This window comes from Copadichromis virginalis, linkage group LG10 (assembly GCF_057382275.1).
Source record: "Copadichromis virginalis isolate Kocher_CV1m ecotype Utaka linkage group LG10, C_Virginalis_male_GT1.1, whole genome shotgun sequence".
In the NCBI taxonomy this organism is placed as follows: domain Eukaryota; kingdom Metazoa; phylum Chordata; class Actinopteri; order Cichliformes; family Cichlidae; genus Copadichromis; species Copadichromis virginalis.
Genome location: NC_140627.1, coordinates 22,428,644 through 22,448,828, shown reverse-complemented (window position 1 = coordinate 22,448,828; position 20,185 = coordinate 22,428,644). Strand labels below are relative to the sequence as shown.

General features: G+C 39.3%; 1 protein-coding gene across 2 annotated transcripts in view; it reads left to right on the top strand.

Moving 5' to 3' along the window:
- The window catches only part of LOC146700471 (rho GTPase-activating protein 26-like), an 85,408-nt gene that overhangs the window by 37,044 nt on the left and 28,179 nt on the right, over nucleotides 1–20,185 (top strand). For both annotated transcript variants that reach the window (XM_085470689.1, XM_085470688.1), the window contains exons 3-14: nucleotides 6,134–6,229; nucleotides 9,001–9,062; nucleotides 9,282–9,353; nucleotides 13,270–13,371; nucleotides 13,467–13,577; nucleotides 13,904–14,008; nucleotides 14,588–14,717; nucleotides 15,103–15,203; nucleotides 17,025–17,119; nucleotides 18,658–18,736; nucleotides 19,509–19,545; nucleotides 19,736–19,801. In XM_085470689.1, the coding sequence (XP_085326815.1) occupies nucleotides 6,134–6,229; nucleotides 9,001–9,062; nucleotides 9,282–9,353; nucleotides 13,270–13,371; nucleotides 13,467–13,577; nucleotides 13,904–14,008; nucleotides 14,588–14,717; nucleotides 15,103–15,203; nucleotides 17,025–17,119; nucleotides 18,658–18,736; nucleotides 19,509–19,545; nucleotides 19,736–19,801 (1,056 nt within the window). The remainder of the gene's footprint in view (nucleotides 1–6,133; nucleotides 6,230–9,000; nucleotides 9,063–9,281; nucleotides 9,354–13,269; nucleotides 13,372–13,466; nucleotides 13,578–13,903; nucleotides 14,009–14,587; nucleotides 14,718–15,102; nucleotides 15,204–17,024; nucleotides 17,120–18,657; nucleotides 18,737–19,508; nucleotides 19,546–19,735; nucleotides 19,802–20,185) is intronic.

Below are 20,185 nucleotides of genomic sequence, written 5' to 3'. Positions count from 1 at the left end.
CAGGGCGTTGCTAACTAGTCCCTAAGACTGTGTTACTACGGCCTTTACTGTGTCAGTGTTTAAACAGAGAAAATTTGCATTAAATGGTTAGAGAATTTAATTTGACCTCCGTATCAGGCTGTGAACAGTTAATTTTCAAGTTCCTGACAAATTCCCGTCAAACAGTTGGCAGTCGGCCATTATGAAAAATGCTTTATTCATATGCACTTTTTAAAAATAGGGTTTTGAAGTTACATGTATAAATAAATTAACATAAAATAATGATGGTCCTTATTTCGTACAATATTAACCTTGATGCAACATATACACTGCCAGTAACATCATAAAAATATGTGTCCCAATGTAAACTCCCATACAGTGCCTCGTACACTACGTAGTGATTTTTACATTCCTTCCACTATAATTGAGTCCATCAGTTCCTCTCCTTGCTTGGCTGCTGGGTCATGTAAAGAATTAGATGAGGAGACTGAAATCTGTCTTTGTCTCCCAGATGAATTGTGTGTGTGTGTGTGTGTGTGTGTGTGTGTGTGTGTGTGTGTGTGTGTGTGTCCTACTTGATGAATAAAGTTTCTATTCACATGCTCATGGAACAAAGCTTCTGTAGAGTTCAAGCTACTGTTGGATATCCTGTTGACATCACACAGGCCCATTCTTTTGACCGTGTATGTGTGTGTTTGTGACACACATAGCGGCCGTTGTAGAGCTGCTGCATGGTTGTGGTTAATTACAGATTCCTTTTGTGTAGCTTACAGTGCTCTGTGTGTGTGTTTCTCTGTGTTTTTTGAGTAAGATGCAACATTTCAGCAGTATCCAAGTCACTGTCATACAAATACCTTTGTTAAAATGCAGCACTGAGAGGATTTTTCTACTTTTGCAGTGAGATTTTCCACTGTGACTCAGAGTACTGTCTTTAAAAGTGATTTTATCCAATTTTGACAAAATATTTATCACGATATATATTTGAAAATTTTCTATAACGATATAACTGACGATATAATTGACGAAAGACAAAATACTTTACAACTCCACAACTTTATTAGTGCAAAAAACCCCCCATCAATGTATTTTTACTTAAACAAGCAGCTGTTTCTTATGTGCATTTAAGCTATATAAAAATTGAACAGTGCAAATGCAAATTCCTTGCTGACAGTTTAACCAAAAGGCATTTCCAGTGGAAATTGAAAAAGAGGTTATACGCACATAATACACAGTACGTAATACACAGTACGTAATACTCAGCGAGGCTCCTGACTACGGTAGCAATAATGCTCCGACAATCCATCGAGTGGTGCGGCTTCGTAGCTCAGCAAAGTCGTACTAAAACATTTTTTGACAGATTTTTGAGCGCTGTGTACCACATAAAATTGGTTCGGTAAGAACTGTAATAACGACGGCCCGCTTGCATGCTCTACCAAAAAAATGTGCTGTGGTGTGTCTGACGGACGAAAGCCAAACCAGTTCCACACCACTGAAGTTGCACCATTTTTACAAACCAATTCTGGTTCATCTGTTTCGTTCAATGCTCCGCCTTCGCCCTTCTCATTCTCCGTTGCCGCCATGCTTTTTTCGCCATGTACGTATGAAAACAAAGGCACTGGCGCATGCGCGTTTTATCCATATTCTATCGCGATATTTCATTTTCTTACCATTACCTAGCATTATACCGGTATTACCGTGAATGGTATGATATGGTCCAGCCGTACTTGCATATGTTCAAAAAGCCGCCTTCCCACATTTTCTTTTTACATTTGTTCATGAGTGCTCTGATTAGTGCCTGAAAGAAAAAGCTAAGTGTGTCTTAGCTTACCCCTAATTATAGAGTGGCAGTCATTCAGGAGGGGTTCAGAGTACTCCTCCAAACAAAGTTAGTTGAAGTGCTTCTGATGAGATTGCGTCTTAGGCGAGGAAGTTCAGGCATGTCCCAGCTGAGAGGAGCCCTTGGGCTACTAAATATCTGGGTTGCTTTGGCAGCACCATAATATTCCTGCAGAAGAGCTCGATTGATGGATGGGTGGAGTTTGGAGGCCATGTCTTCATCATCATGTTCATCAAACTGTTCTTGTGGAGTTCTCTTGCAGCAGGGCGTTTGTCCTATCGGTGCATGTTTGTGTGTTTCCGTTTGTGTTTCTCTTTTTCGTTGGTGTCTTAAGCTCAGAATTAAAGGAGCGAAGCATGGCAGGAATTTTGTCCTGTGAGTGTGAGAGAAAAGACGGAGAGGCAAGTGTCAACAGGGTCATCTATTTTTAGTTGTCCTTGTCTTTTGCTGTCCTTCCTGCCTGGGCACAGACATACAGGCGCGCACATACAAATACACACATACTGACGACAGGGCATCAACACATCCAACTGTGTGTTTTTATTTTAGCTTCTAATCTGATTCAGCATATTTAAAATGGTTTACATATTTTCTCGTAGAATTTTAAGATTTTTATCACATTGACAGCTGACCTATGCACTAATAACGACAATGGGACAGTGCTGTAGTGGCAAACATGCAGTTCAGTTCTGTTTGGTGGTTAAAAGTAGCAACAAGCAGCCCAGAATTTTGAAGCACACAGTCTGCTATCGTGTTAATAGTTTTTGTATAACTTTAGTAATGTAAACCATCTACTTTTCCCTTTCCTTTTTAGTACCTAGCCAGAAATTGGACTCATGTGTACAAATGACTGACCAGTGTTATAGCTCAGCCTGTCAGCCAGTTACAACCTTTCTTTTAACCTGGAGCTTGAACATGTGTCTTACCGCATTAAATTGGATGCCATAAATGGCAAGCATCACTTCTTGCTACATCTGTAAGTAGACTTTCCCTTTTCCTAAAGCTTTCTGGACAATGTACTTGTTGTGGTGTGATTCATTTTTTTTGTTTTATAGTGATTCCTTTGTGTTGGCAGGATTTTACAGAATCTCATCAGCCAACAATGTGGTTTTGATTTGAAAACATGGTTCATATAAGCCGAGAGACCCGCATGGGGCTGACACGTGTATGTGCGCGTGCATAAATGTGTGAATATATATGTGGATTTATGTGTGTCCTGTTGTGTCATTGCTGCCAAAAATGCTGACTATCCACTGGTCCACTCCTGATGCGTATCTGTATTTATGAGCCAGAGTAAAAAGTTACCTTATCACGCTGTTTGCCAAAGTGTAGAGTGAGACTCTCCTAGGGAAAGTAGGTTAAACAGAATTTCGCACTTTGATTTTTATTTTTCCGTCACATTTTTAAGTGATTCAAGGGGGAAACAAACCTTAAACTTTCATGCAAAAGTGCTATGATGGTGTGTCTGAAAAATAATGCAATTATATCAAATTATTTTTGTCCTGTCTTAATGATGATACTTTGCTACAGATAACAAAAACAGTGTCCGTTTCAATTTTCTCTTAGAAAACCTGAAAGATCTTATCTAGGAGATAAGATTTCTTGAAGGAATTCTTCTTAAGGCTAGTAATATTACTTTTTTAAAATTTTTATTTCAATAGGACAATAACGGCTGGGAGAAAGACCGGGGAAGACATGCAGTGAATGGCCTTGGGGCCAGATTTGAACTCAGGCCTCTGCAATAGCCTTGCAGCATATGAGTTGTCTACTTTATCTAGTGTGCTACACACTGGTGTTTATAATGTATTTGTCGACGTGCTTGGGGTTTCCATGACATGAAAATGAGATTTCTAGGAGGAATAAAACTTCATGTTGTGTTCAAACCTTTAGTTCTTTTTATGTTCTGTTTATGGGCTTCCAGTTCTTCCCTGGATGGAAAGTGCTGATTTTTCTGCTGACATACTTATCAAGTGATATACTTTTTTCATGGGGTCAGGAAGGTTTGGATAGTTTTTTTTTTTTCCCTTTAAGAAAATTAAAAATCACCATTTAAGAACTGCCTTTTGTATTTATTCAGTTTATCTTGCTCCAGGTTGTCTAATGTTAGAATTTGTTCAATGCTCTGAAACATGTAAGTGTTTAAATATGCAAAATCAGAAAGGGGCACTGAGTGTGTGTGTGTTTAGTTTGTGGTTAGTTGTGATTTGTGTGCAGGAGAGCACACAGAGTGGCTGAAGCCGGAGAGGAGAAATCATCGATGGGCACGTTTCACTCACGGGGTGCTGAGAAGAACTGTCAGTGGGAATAAAGGAGGGGGAAAAAAGAAACTGTCAAAAAGGAGACCTAAGGGAGGTGGAGGCCAAAAATAAGAGAGAGGAGACGTAAGAATGAGAGAGTGTAGAGAGAGATATGGTTTTATACAGCTCAGTAGATGTGATGTCACTATTGCCAGGGCTGGATGTGATTCCCGCTGAGGCCACCCGTGCTGAAAATAAATCACCCATGCTACTACACAAAACAAATAAGTAAGTTTACTGAAATGTGTGATAGAAAGCAGGCGCCTCGGTTACCTAAGATCTGGCTCATAGATACCTGAGATCACTCAGTGCAGCCTCATTTGCCAATATGTAATGGCAGTGATTATAAAGCCTGAAAACAGCATGTTTAATCATTGAAACCTAAAAACACCCTGAAACGTTTGAGAGCTGAGACCTGCTGGCTTTCAAAACGACTGAAGAAAAGGTTATATTACTTTATGTATGCTACTTATATTAGTTAGTTATTTATGCTGTAAATTCACTGGCAATATGACATTATAGACGACATTTGGTTGTCATTGCAATTTTCTATTGGAAAAACATATTTGCTTCACTATATACATGTTTACCTTTAAACATTGTTATATATTTAATTTTATTAAAATATGTCACATGATTTCTGTTATGTAATTGCAGCAAAATATTGAGAATTGGGGAAATACTGTGAAAGTACAGTGGGTTGTTTTGTTTTTTGGACACTGACTGGCACCGTAAAACCGCAGTTTATCCTTCAAGTTTGGAGTGTGGTCTCATTTTGGTCATACTTTAGTTATTTTGATGACACAGGGCCACTGTGACTCACTGCTCACGGACATCCTAAATGTTTTTTTGAGTCAGTCCGGAGAGAGAAAGTGGTCTGTGTGCGTTTCTCTCTGCCAGCGTGCACGTTTTTCTGGCAGCACATTTAAGCGGAGCTGCTGGGCCTGCGTTTCATTTCTGTGACTGGCAAACTGCACTGATCTACACAGAGGAGCAGTGGTATTTACTTGAACATGGCCAATTACTCTCTGTCTTTCTTCTGTCTGCGCTTGCTGTCCTTTCCCTGACTCCCATGCGCATTTTCATGAAACTCTTGATCTCTCCTCTTGCGTTTTTTTTAAATTTTCCTTCCTTGCCTGGATTTAATTATACTTTCTATCTTTATTTTACAAAATGCCACAAATACATATTTGCTTGTGTAGCTTTTGTATAAATTTTGTCCTCCTCCCTATCGTCGTGGGTTTCCCTGCTGAAGCTGACCGCGTCATGCATAAGTTTCTTTTCTTTTTTTGAATGTTAAAGTAAAAGAACACTTTATTCAGTATAAAATGATAATTATTTTAATCCATTCCTTCGGGGTCGGTGTCAGAATGGCGAGCAAGCCATTGTTGCAGGGTGCTGTTCCACAGCATGCGATTTACAAGAAAGTTATGTGAAGTCTGTTTCTTTTTTGTGTCTTCCTCTTCATCCTTCCACTATTTCATCGTGATCCTTTGAATGTTGCTGACCTAAGCCAGTCAAGCAACAGGAAATGTTGTAGTGGAGGTGACCCTGCGTTGAGTTTAAATGCAAGGGAAGCCAAGCTCGCCGTGAGTGTCTGTCTCCTAGGAGCTCTTAGCGCCTCATGTATTATTTGAAAGGCATCCAGCTGTCTAAGGCTTTTCAGTTCCTCGCCTGGCTAATGTGACTTAAGTCGAACGGAACTTTTTTTTTTTTTGCACTTTTCAGCACGAACACACACAAATATATGAGCTGTCAACCTCCATCACTGATGCCACAGGGGACCCACTCGTGTTGTCCGCCTTTCCACTCACTTTCAGTACCTGCATTAAAAGTATAATCAGGACAAAACAGCTATTCTCGTCCATAATCTTATCACATTATTTAGAACTAGGTTTTCTAGAGTTCAGATTAAGATTTTTCGGTACAGCTTGTTATTACATTATTACAAAATCACTTAAAGTGAGGTGGACCACCATAAAATACGACCTTAACGTTCTTATTTTTTCTGTTCTCTCAGGTCTGTCAACAGCGAAGAGGAAGTTTGCTGACTCTCTCAATGACTTTAAATTCCAGTGCATTGGAGATGCTGAGACGGATGATGAGATGTGCATAGGTGAGTGTGCGGATGTGAAATCCAATACATTCGGTGCACCAGAAGAGGAAAGCCTCTAAATAGACATCAAATGATGTTGTATCATGTCTCGTCACTAAAATAGAATAGCCAAATCAGCGTTGACTTCAAGGTCAGCTTGATTTTCATTTTAGTGCTGCTGGACAGGAAACTGATGAGTCTCAGATTAGGTATCTGCCCTGAATGTGCTATTTTTGTTAAAATATCAAAGCTTATTCTGTACTTAATAAAACTACTGGCACATTTTGAAAACGGGTGTAATTTTGATCCATCTGACTTGTGGCTTAAAATAGTTCAAAAATTGAAATGATTATCAGCAGCTGATGGACAGTCTAATAGTAACACTGTAAAACAAGGAAAAAACTGGACATTGGCTCAGATTTTGCAGCCCTTTCGGTATAATTTCATTATTTTTGATAGCTACAGTTAGTCTTCATAAATGTTGTAGTTATTTCATGAAATAAAATGTCATTACACAAAAGTTTGTGATATTGGTGTGTAAAATATGAGTTCCCAGAACTCATCCGGCTGTTTCTGCTCAAACAGCCTGCTGTGTGAGAGTCTGTGCAGTCACCACACCCTCTCTGTGTCAGTCTGCAGCTCTTTGCTGCCCTGATTCTGACCTACAACCCTGCTGTTGTTTCACTATCGCTGGCTATCTTTCCTGAACAGCTTGGTGCTCAGCTGGATTGCAGCACTGTTGCTGTTAGGCTATTCATGGCGAGACTCATGTCAAAACCCATCTTCATCTCTCTGATGCTATAATAAGTCCTCTTAGAACAATGTGGAAAAAAACAATAGGTACTGATTTACGTCAATGTGTCAACATGAAAGAGTTTAGATTAATCGTCAAGTTTTGATTGCATAATAAGAGCCGTATTACAATTTTATACTATTTTTAAGACATCAGGATTTATTTGTAGAAAGAACTTTGTCTGCATTGTCTCAATAAGTCGGACACATTTGTTTGCGAGTATTATACGCCACCAGGGCTTTCATCTGTCATGGATTTTGGTTATAATTGTTATGGACTGAATTTGTAGCCCAGGGTGGATGGTGTTAGATTCTGTGGTCTCTCTCTGGATGTCATCTCTCCTTTCTGCAGATGATGTGGTTATGTTGGCTTCACTGAATGATGACCTCCAGCTTGTGGTTGGGAGGTTTGCAGCCAAATCTGAAGCAGCAGGGATGGGAATTAGCACCTCAAAGTCTTGAGTTGCTGCTCTAAGTGTGGGAGTTAAAGAATTTTAGGGTCTTGTTCACAAGTGAGGGGAGAAGGAAGGGGGAGATGGACACACATATTGTCAGCAGTAATCTGGATGTCGTACCTTCCTGTTGTGGAGAGAGAGATGAGCATGAAAGCAAAGCCGCCAGTTTACCAGTTGATCTACATTCCTACCTTCACCTTTGGCTGTGAGTTGTGGGTGTCAGATCACAGGTGGCAGAAATGAGCTTCCTCTGTAGGATGTCTGAGCACTCCTAGATAGAGTGAGGAGCCCAGCCATTTGGGAGGAATTTAGAGTAGAGCTGCTACTCCTCCACATCAAAAGGTGCCAGTTGAGGTGGTTTGGGCATCTGATTGGGATGCTTCCAAGGTGCTGTGTTTTGGGCTTGTCCCTGTAGCTGGAGACCTCAGAGCTGACCCAGGACACATTGGAGAGATTACATTTCCCGGCTGGCTTGGGAGTGCTTTGATGTCCCCTTGGAACAGTTAAAGTAGGTGACAGGGGAGGGAGGGCTGTGGTCTGGTCATCTGTACTTGGACTAATAATGGATGAAAGAAGCCATGTGTAGGGTGTAGTGTCAGCTGACAGTACAGATTGCAACCTGATTAATTTCTGTGTTCTGGTGATGCTAGAGTTGGTGCTAAAACACAAAATGGAAAAGGCCCTCTGTATGGTTTGTCCATTCTGGGCTTCTATAGAAGCACTTGGACGTGTACCTGCAGGTTCTGTAGATAAAGAGCTTATTCTGAGGCAATGAAAAATTGTCTCCTACACTAAAAATTCAATTCTACGCTAATTAAAACACAACTACAATTATATCACATTTCTGCCATTAGATTCCACTCAAACCCGGACGTTTAAGGCCTGCATCTACTTTTTAATAGCCAAATACAAAACCTATAATTTACAGAAACATGAAGTTTGATGTTAATGAGGATAAAATGGATAACTGTGGAATGGATTATCACAGTGCGCATACAATTTCTGCATGCCTGTGCATAAGGAACACATGTTCGGAACACATGTTCTGTAGGCACACTCTTCAATTACTTGAGGTGCGCTCAGTGTGCCTGAAGAACAAGTCTGTGTGTTCGTGTGTGTGAAGTGTTGGACAGTGTCAGAGGCAATTGAAGTGGAAACTCTGACCTGAACAATGTAGCTGTGGCTCGTTTGCCAGTGAATGGGGTAACCTTGCACCGATCCATGCTGACTGTGAAAGCACCATAGAAACAAACCCTTTAAGTTGCGGTTTCATTTCCAGTTAATTACTCTGCTATGTCATGAGTTTAGAAACATTTCGAAACCTCTAAATAAGTGGTACCGAAGCAGAAACAAAGCACCTTTAACCTCTTTACTCCCCGATAGCTGTATTCTGTTCGATGCTTTTCCCTTGCATCTTTTTTTTTGTCTCGCTCTTTATCAGCATTAAAAATAGCAGTGCTTTGCCTTTCTGCCTCTTTTTTTATTTTCAATGATCTCTTTTGTCTCTTTCTCGTTAACCCCATCTACCAACATGACTGTCCCTAGCCAAGTCACTTCAGGAGTTTGCAGCAGTTTTACAGAACCTGGAGGATGAACGGACACGAATGGTGAGTGACCTATCTAGCTATATTGTCTATATTATAGGTTATTCTTAATGAGAGTGAACGTTTGGTCTTTTATAACCACGGAAACATTAGTCCTCTCCAGAAAATGACTGGCGGCTGTGATAGAAACTGCTGGTACAAATGATACAAATATTAAAATACCTGGTGTATACTGGCGTGTCTGTAACATGGATTTTTATGGTGTGTATATCTGCCTTGTAGATCGAGAATGCCAATGATGTGTTAATTTTGCCGCTGGAGCGGTTCAGGAAAGAGCAAATCAGTGCAGCCAAGGTAAGAAGGGTGACAGTACACACAGAAATGACTTTTAACTGTACATGAGCTGTGGGTTTGTATTGATACATGTATGCTAGCATGAAGAATAAATCAATAATGGCCTTTAGTGCTCCTGGAGCTATTAAAGGATCTGTGTCAGACAGCACCTACTCAAAACATACAGATCAGAAAAACATTCAGATTTTTCTCTCTTTTTTTTGTTCTCGTTTTTATTGTTTTTTGTGCCTTTTGCTGGTTGCCAGGGACACATGCATACAGTTTCACATTAACTCGTGAATGCAATGCCTTTGATTTTGAAACTTTGCTTTACCACAATACATGCCCATTGTCTGGCCTGTTTAGCTGTTGGTAAACCGCAATATGTAATCACGGTTAAAAAATTTAAATGATTAGAGGAGGTGGATTTTGTTTATACATTGAAAAGAGGTCATTTAAGCCAATTGATAGGTGGTAGCCTGGCAGCATGATAATATCATAGTATATCATGCATAATTAAGTATATGCGGATATGAATAAGACGTTATTGTTGTAAAATTAAAGCAATAGCACATTTTCATATAAGGTGCTGTACGTGCATAAAGTCTAAAAACGGGTCATTTGAGCAGTGTGATGGTGTCACAATATATCATTCAAAATTCAGCTTTTCTCACAAAATAAACACAATACAAATCCTTTACAGGTGAGTAAATACTAAAAACGTGATATTTTAGCCCATTGCTAGGCAGTTGCTTGGTAAGATCATGGCATTATAGCTGATCTAGGGTAAGAACCTTCAGCGGCCCAAGACTTTGGACTACATGTGTGTCTGATGCTCTAGGAATAATTTGCAGAAACTGTTAGAGTAGATGCATGTACAAGATTTTTAATCCAGAGAAACACTCCAGTTTACTCACCTGGTTAGCATTACTGCATAATATCTGACTTTAATACAATAATATACTATAATTATACTATATTTACCAGAGAGTGTCTCGATGCATTTTTAAAAAAAATTGGCTATATAGTTTGTAGAGTTGTAGAGAGATGGTTCAGAATACAGGACAGCCTTTAAGAATTTCCAAATACACCAATGATAGAATAGAAGAAATATAAAGTACAATGCTTAAAGATTTTATTTTGATGATAAAATTTCGTGTTTGGAACTCAAACACATGAGTTTAGTTACAGTTGTTGTTACCGCTGCACAGTGACATGGAACTAATAGGTGCTTTTCATGTATGCTTGGAATAAAAGGCAGCACACTTCACACGAGGCTCAGGGTCTCCCTCTCCTTACGTGATGGGTGTATGTTAAGGTCTGAACCATTACTAAATGACCTGGATAAGAGATTAGAGGAAGACATAAATGCTGCCATAAATCACTGATTCCCTCTTACATGCAGGCTGGGCTCCCTCTAGCAGGTCTGTGTGTGATTTATTTATCTATTTTTTTAAAAGTGTGCTTAAATCTCTTCATTTGCTTCTTATTCTATAGAAGTAAAACATAAGTATACAAAGTTTTTTGATGTTATGATTGTGTTAATTTTTATTTTTTCACACTCCAGAAAAATAGAAATCCTTTAAAAAGATAAAGGATGAACACTGAACTGTACATTTTTAAATAACGCCGGCCCCTGTGCGGTAAATATACCACGCCCCAGCGTCTTTAATCTCCTTATATAGGGTCATGGTGTGCTTGCTCCATGCTGTCATTAGCCATAGGGCGGCAGGGGGTTCCCCTGATGCATTCAGTGTTTTATCAGTACATGATCTATTAAAACATGCCCATGTTGCAGGTCACTGTCTGATTTTGACATTATGGTCAGATTAAAGTGTGAAGCATAATCACTTCAGTTAAGTCACCGCGAGTGATGCACTAATCCTAGTTTAGCCCCAAAAGAACCGATAATATCTTGGCCTGGCACAGTTTCACCTTGTCCCAAAGCTACAGAGCTGGCAGCCGTCTTGCACGGGACCAGTTTGACCAAAATAGCAGCGAATGGCTAACAGATAAAAGATAAATATGTTTAAAATGTGTGTGTGTGGGGGGGATTACACATCACAGTTTATTTAAGGAAAACTCAAGGTTCAGATTCTAATCTTATTCACAGAGGAATTCACACCAATCAGATTACTGCAGCCAGTAGGAAACATTAGACAAGAAGTCTTTACATAGAGCTTAAGTGTAAGACTAAATTTAAAAAAAAAAATGCTGTTTGCAATTCAAGGTCTTTTTGTATAAAAACACTTCACTCATGCAACAATGACGGATTTCTGTTAAAACGCACTGAGAACATCATCATTTCCAGAAATCCTTTTAGTTGTTGAGAATACGTTGTCAGGAATCACTTTGCTCTTGTGTTTGTTGTCAGTTATCCACTTTAAAGTCATTCCAAGTTGCTGCGAGTGACAGCAAGTGCTGCTTTTGTTAAAAAGGTGTGTTTTAATAATGCACGTCTTGTAAACAAAGGATTGTTGGTGCATTTGTTGGCTTTAGATTTGACTGGGACTTCTATGTAACTGTTGCAAAAGAACCTGATTTGATCTGTGATGAGTCAGTCTGGTGGGGTATGGTCTTGCATCAAAACATTTTCAATTACCTTATATTTCTGGGAAAAATTAAATAAATAAAAAAGGAAGACATTTTATCATACTGTGAAGACACTGCCACCTGCTGGCTGAGGGTGGAAGTAACCTAAAGTAAATGAAGTTTAACACCTTTAACTTTTTAACCCAAGCATTAGGGAAAATAGAAACAAGTCATTTTAATGTTATAAAACCTTTCCTGATGATTTGTCTCACGCAAATGAATTCCTTTCACAAAGGAAGCCTGTCTTTTTTTTTTTTAGTTTCAAATTTTTCAAAAGGCTGTAATGAAATCTCTAATAATGAACACATGGGAGAGGGCTGCCACGACACTCGTTTCAGACATGATTTCCGCAGAGAATATGACAAACCAGAGAGGCAGACTTTAAACAGAGGCCTTGTTGTTTAGAGGGGCGTTCATCATTTCTGATGCTTTCCGCAGCTGCTGTCTGTTCCTCCTCTGGCCAAGAGCACTTAGCTTCTTGTTGCTGAAACCAGCTCGGCAGTGAGCAGAGATCATCTTACAGTACACATCGTATTATTTTAGTGCCAGTTCCAGCGTTGTTAAAGAAATGGTTAAAAGGAATAATAAAGGCAAAATGAAATCAGCAAATGCACATGCGGCTCACTGATGTTCAGAAATTTCTCTTTGACTTTTGAAATAAGTCCAAGTTATTTTTTGTTTAATGACCAAACAATTGAATATATATTGTTTTGTCTTGTGTATATATATCATTTAGAACAGAAGTGTCAAGTATTCACATTCAGTAAGCACTTCTCTCATACCCCAGTTTGTTGCTTCAAAAGTAAATAAGATTAACAGGCTGGTTTCTCTTTATGCGTCTTACTGTACTGCTATCTCTATCTTCCTGTTGAAGTGACACGTTTTTAAGTTTAATGATCCTAATCTGACTGGTAATTCCAACATTGCCTGTGTAACAGTTTCTTTCTGTTGCTTTCATTCCATAAACACACACCCTGAGCTCTCTGTCCCAGGCTCATCATCTATCAAAACATGTCTGTCTCTCATGTCGCTGATCTCATTTCTGATGAAACAGTCTGTTGTTTAATAACCAGCTGTGCTCCCTGGAGGAAAATATTCATTGCTTTACTCCCTAAAAAAAGGGAATTTGTTATTAGAAAGCTAAAAGAAATCTGCATTATATGAAGTTTTGCTGTGCTCCCTGTTCTCAAATCCTGACTGCAGATAACTGCTAAAATATACTACAGTACATGTGTTGGTTTATTAAAACTGGAGGAAAAACTCCCCGGTACAAGTGTTGAGACAGTTTCGTTAAACTCAGTCAAAAGATTTGTATTTTATTTTTAATTTTTCCCCCCTGTGACAGGACGCCAAGAAAAAATATGACAAAGAGACGGAGAAGTATTGTGCAGTACTGGAAAAGCACCTTAGCCTCTCAGCAAAGAAGAAAGAGGCACATCTACTTGAGGTAAGATGCCGTGTCTGAGTTTAGACCTTGCTGGTTTCTCTGAGCGAGCAGGTTTTACGGTGTGTCAGTTTCCTTAATTTCCTTCTCTGTTGTAGGCGGACAACCAGGTAGATAACGTGAGGCAGCATTTCTATGAGGTTTCTTTGGAATACGTCTTCAAGGTGCAGGAAGTCCAAGAGAGGAAGATGTTTGACTTTGTGGAGCCTGTAAGATGCTACTAAAAAAAGTTCTTCTTCTTCTTTAAAGATGTTGCACACAAACTTTCTTTTTGTAGCAGTGATTTGTGTTATAGTCACACTTTAAGATAACCAAGCACATTAGCTACTCAGTGCTAACTTTTGTTGAGGTATTCCCTGTTTTCCCTTACTTCTTCTAAATTGTCAACCTCTTGCTCAGTCTTCCTGTTATGTTTTCTTTCCTCCACTCAGACACGTGCATTCATTTTTTCTGATGTACATTTTCCCCTATCCCCGTGTTGTTCATCTTTTTTAAATCTTTACCTTCATTCTGTTTTTTTTTCTTCTTCCTGTAGCTGTTGGCATTTCTTCAAGGCCTTTTCACCTACTATCACCATGGCTACGAGTTGGCAAAGGACTTTAATCACTTCAAGACCGACCTCACCATCAGCATACAGAATGTAAGATCAAGTACACACACCACACACACATACAGTAGTGTATCAATGGGGCATTATATCATTTTTTGAAGACTTTCTCTAGTCTTAACCATATTTACTACTTGTCTAACCATAATCTTAACCATGACCCAAATTGACCTTAAAATCACCTGATGAGTACTTCCTGTTATTTCTCCTATAAGGAAAACATGTCTCCACAGTGCAAACAGCAGATACAGTAACTAACCTGTTTGTTGCCACTTGGTTTTCCAAAGAAAATTGTTTCTATGTTAATGACCCCACAGCTAATTTAATTTATTACAACAGAAAGCACTTTTTTGATGAGTTAATGGCTTTATGTAGTATATAAAAGTATTTATTTAGCATTATATGGTCCAGTTAGAATAAACCTGATGAATAATGCAGGATCGCCCTTACTTGTGATGTGTGTTTTTAACCCAAAGATTCTCAACTTGCAGCTTTAAAATAGGCCTTCAAAACTTGTTCATTCTGCAACATATAAGGCTTGTTATGTACTTTCCCATCTACAAGTTGAATTTCTGAGGAAAAATCTGCACTCCTGTGTGCTTTTGTTGGCAGACGAGGAACCGTTTTGAGAGCACGCGGTCGGAGGTTGAGAGTTTGATGAGGAAGATGAAGGAGAATCCACATGAACACAAGAGTGTCAGCCAGCACACGATGGAGGGCTACCTGTATGTGCAGGAAAAGCGTAAGTAAGCCACATACAACAGTGAACGAGTGTGTGTGTGTGTGTGTGTAACGAGGTGTAGTGTGTGGATGTTAGTGGCATCTTGTTTGGCTCACACGGTGTCGGAGCAGCAGAACAAACAAGCCATAATGAACCAATGGTTGACAAACTCAAGTCTGATCTGTTGGAGACGTGACAGCAGCTCTGTCCACGTGCGGTAGCCATGGTAACACTAAAGCACTAAAAGAGGTCTGACCAGGACTCGTCCTTTTCTTTTTCTTTTTTTTTTGGTTCTTGTTGTTTTGACCCTGTCTCCAATTCACCCATTTTCTTTTTTTCTCTTCTCCTTTCTTGTGTTTTTGTTTTTTTACCACTCTTCATCTCTATGTTTTCTATCTATCTTTAGGCTCATTTGTATCTACTTGGGTGAAGTACTACTGTACATACTACCGTGAGTCCAAGAAAGTCACCATGGTCCTGTTTGACCCTAAGTCTGGAGGTAAAACGGTGAGTAGCCTGTGCTGTTAAAATATACAGATAAAATCACAAGTTCACTAACAAAATCCAGGTTTGGACTTGTATGGGAGAAAAAAAAAAGTACACATTCAGGTTCACTTCACAAGCGCCCTCATATACAGGCGCTCATGCAGGCATTCATGCAAATGTGCTTCGTCCCAGTGTGGATAAGCACAACTTGGTGTGTGTTTTTATTTAGTTATTTTTTTATTATTCCCCATGCCCGTACCACTGTTTTCAGCAATCAGCTCAAAAAGCTGTGCGTTTTCATTCGGTCGCACAGTCACAGAGCGAGATACTGGTTTTACGAGCAAGTGCTAACGACTTCTTCCACGTCACCCTTAATAGGTGAGAGTGCAGTGTGGGTGAATAATGTTCTGAGTAAGCAGCAGTAAGCAGAAAATGTTGTCTCCAGCTGTTTTCTCAGAGACCTATCTCTGATCGCCCTCCACCTACAAACCGATTAAGCCAGAGCTGATATGAGCCCGAAGTGCAGCTCAGTTCTGAGAAAGTTGCCACAGTTTCATTTTGAGTAACTGAAGGAAACTTGGAAACATTAAAAGTCACAGAAAACCCTTTGGCTTTAACACAAAGCTCTGAAATCCAAAATAGCAAATAAATAGTAGGTGGACTGCACTGAAAGAAAAAAAAAAGCACTCACTAATGACATCAAACCTGGCCCATCTGCGCTTTGCTTTAGAGTATGGCAATAAAACCTGTACTTTGAATTGGTATGACACCAGAGTGTGTAGCCATCTGTAGATTGTGAGTTATCACACTCATCTACCCATCCATTTTCTTCCCCGTCTGTGGCCATTTTAGAATCATCAATAAAACTAAGTACTAGTTACTACTACTACTACTAAGTTAGGCTGTGGGAAGAAGCAGGAGCATCTGGAGAGAACCAGCATAGGCACACAAAGAATCCATGAAGGCCCCAGCAGGCTTGCAGATTCAAAACCAGTATACCAGTATACCTAACCCTAACAATTGTTACTACCTTTGAAAAGAAGTGATGTCACCATAGCATAAATTGTATAATATTGTTGCTACAGGTAGCAACATTGTCTGTCTGTGTTTTCTTTACTTATAAGAAAACCAAGCTTTTGAAAAGCTAACAAGCTGAGTGTCTCATGGATAATGTGTGAAATGGAAATAATATTGCTGTAATCCTTTATATTGGTTATAAAACTGCCAGATGGCACTCCCCGCACATCAGTTTATAGTGTCTATTTCTTCATATTGTTCTTTTTAAAGCACATATGATTCATTGCTCAGTTCAAACAGCAAGTCTTACTTCTAAAATGGAAGTCAAGGCAAATTTAAAATGCTAAATCTTCAGTTTTACTCCAACGTAAGATATATTTCAACCAGTGATTCATTTCTAATAATAATAACTATATGCTACATACTGGGGGTTTTTTTTTTTGTTTGTTTGTTTGTTTTTCTGCCCTTGCCTCTGTATAATACGCCTTATCGGACAAGCCTTGGAGCACAGAATAAACTGCTATTTAGGTCTTCTGTTTGCGACGGGCAGCCAATTAGAAAAAAGTCGGCTTAAAGAGAGGAGGAAGGGAGCTAAATGTGCTCCTTTCAGACAGGATATATTGACGACCTGCACCAAGACTCCATATGGGAAAAGTACAGAATATTTTAATCAGTGAATCTTGCAGAGCTAGTCTTAGTATGGAGCTGAAAATTACCGTCCTGGCTATTAAATTCCACTCAAACAGTATGGTTGCATTATGATGTCTTAAATGCTCTTCATGTGTTATTGATGTACTACATTGCTTCTTGCTTTTGCTGTGTCAGGGAGAGGAAGAGAGCTTTATTCTCAAGTCGTGCACCAGAAGGAAGACGGACTCGATAGAAAAGCGGTTCTGTTTCGATGTGGAGGCTGTGGACAGGTTAGTGAATATTCACCCAGCTTTCTTTTCACCGGGTTTTACTTTATGTGTCATCGATATGAAAGATTTGGTTAAATGTGGTTCAGTCCCAGCTCATAATCTCAGGATTAGCATGGGCTTTTTTTCCTTTTTCCCCCCCTTTTTTTTTTAAAGCAGGATGTAATTACAGCGAACCAACACATGAGGGCACTGCACAGTTGGTGTGAGCTTGAAGATTGAGGCTCTTTTTCCTGTCTGACTCAGCCCTCTGTGGCATTTCCCTTCTTATACCGCCTCCACTGTTCCTGTCCACTCACACACAACTTCAGCTATCCTCTATCACACCCTGCCTATCTGTTAACCATCCATCTTTAGGCTTAACTCAGGTCCTTTAGGAACACAAAGCAGTCTCACTCTTAAGCGGGACAGATTGCTGTGGTACAGTAACTCATGCTCCGTGAAGCAGGTTTATTTTAGAGAGCCAGCTCTAAAACATAAATCTTCAAATTGATCAAAACAGTCTGATCACTGCATACACAGACTCGTTCCTGCAGGATCCTGATGGGGGGGAAATGTAGCAAATTATCAAGAGCAATAGAGACGGCATAAATCATTTGTTTGGCATTATAGACAAGTTTTTTTTTTTTTAACAGAGCTTTTAACACAAGGAGGGGGCGTTTATAACACAAAGGGAAGAGTGGCTACACTGACAGAGTTACAGACTGCGTCAGTGCTTATTCATTCTTCTTCCGTCACAGTGACTCGGAATAAGAGGAGGGAACGGTGATCATCTCTGTGATGAGTTTCCCATGCAAACACAGAATTTAAAGCAGCACAAAATAAAAACAAAGGCCAGTAAAATTGCACACAAAACGAAAAGTATGAAGAAGACGGTAATAGGAGCAATACATTACATATTCTCTATGCAAAATACAAAATCATGGAATTAACAGAGCCGGCTTTGTTATCAAGGATTTTTACGATTTTCAGGCTTTATAACCTCCGAAGAGCTGGTCTCAGTTTAAATCATGAGTACGTGCGCATCACACGTTGCCTGTGTGGATGATTTTTCGCTGCTTAGCCTAATGAATTCTTGTTAGATGCTGAATTTTCATGCTGTATTCGTCATCTTTTTGTTATCCTTTTAAGGGGAAAAATCTGATCGGAGCTGCTGATCATGTGATTTACTGGAACACAGTAGTATAGTCATAGCTCTGGCACCCATAAATGAATGTGTTTTGCTATAAAAAGAACAAGACTGGCATTTATCTAAGAATGGGCACATCTATTAAGTAGTTTTTAGTTAGAACATATAACTACTTAGTTGAAAACCTTCATAAGAATTTCTTTAGTTGATAAACTTTTTATTTAAATACAATGATTTTATTACAGTTGTGGTTCGATTTATAGGTGCCCCTTGTTGCACCAGTTATCGACATGTTTGTCTTTGTGTGTATTTGTTGAGTATTATTATTTGATGATCTAACACCTAATGTTTGCAACTCACCTGTATGTTTGATAAGCTTATGTGCCTTTCCTGTTATTGCTTGTGTGCGAAGGCCGGGAGTGATCACCATGCAGGCTCTGTCGGAAGAAGACCGTAGATTGTGGATGGAGGCCATGGATGGGAGAGAACCGGTAGGTTGCCATGGTTACCAGTTTGTTCTCATGTGACACAGACAAACAGGAGAGTGAGGCCGAGACAGAAAAGGGGATGGGATGAGAGCTAAACAAACCACGAGGTGTAATTGGAAAACTGTTGGCTCAAATTCTGCGTCTTTTCCTCAGCACATGCTGTCCACGTCTGGTCACATTTAGAGAGACACAACATAAGTCTGAGAGGGATAATTTGGTCTTTATGCTCCACAACAATCAACACATCAGCTTTCTGCCAACCAACTTCCTCAGCACTTGGTTTATACCTCCTCAGCATTTTTGCTCTTTGGCTGGAAGTCTATTATTCAGATGTGTTCTTGTTCCAACACCTCTCTCATGTCTGCATTCAAGTGTGCAAAGGTAATCCACATTCAGGAGCTCACCACAAGTTGGAACACGCGGTTGCAGAGTTCAGGGGAACGGTCATAAAATTAAAAAATGCTGGCGATCTTGTTCTCTGGCTCCTACTTCTCGTCATTACAAGCTTGCCACAGATCATGACTGTGAAATACCAGCAGCAGACAAAAGGATGGATCTGAGCATTAGAGTCATAGCTACTGTATTTTCTATATAATGTGACTTTTGATAGAAATAATAAGTGGATATTCCCTAAAGAACCCTGACTATATGCTTGCATAACTAGATTTATCTATATTTATATTTATATTATAGCATGTGAAACACTGGTAATGTACTTACGTTTGCTTCCCTAATTAAGCATAACTGTGAAGTGTTCTGTTCTTTATTTCTGCAGGTGTACAACCTCAATAAAGATAACCAGAGTGAAGGCAGTAAGTGTCTTTAATTTATTTGGATTGAGTTGATTATCGTTGCCATCTTCAATTAATATATAAGACCTAATAATACTTGTGCCTAAAAAAGTGCCAACAAACTTTTAGGTTGGAACACTGTGTTTTTAGTGATGTTAAAACAAATCGGTAGTTGGCTCAGATTCATTCTTGTCGCTTCCCGCTCCATCAGTGGCCCAGCTGGATGTCATTGGGTTCAACGTGATGAAAAAATTCATCTATGCGGTGGAAACGCGAGGTACAGTGTCAACCCACGTTATTTCCTTTGTTTTTTTTTTTAAATGCTCTGTAAATCTTTTTGCTTCTTTGCTGTGATACACTGTATTTTTTTATCCAATAAACTTTATCGTCTGCTGTATCCAAATCATTGACAATAGTTTCAATAAATATCAGAAGATAATACTGTTTGTGGACTGTTTGTTTACAGTCTTCTCGTGAATATTTTTACTGCATTCAGTGTTGCAGTCACCGTAAAGCTCTCAATGCTGCCATGCGTTTTTAAGGGTTTATCTCAGTAGAACTGAAGTTTTTCTCAGTTCATTTGATACTAAATAGAATTTTTAGGAATATTATTTCTCTCTCTTTTTTTTAAATATTTGCACCAAAATCATTGCAAATAATC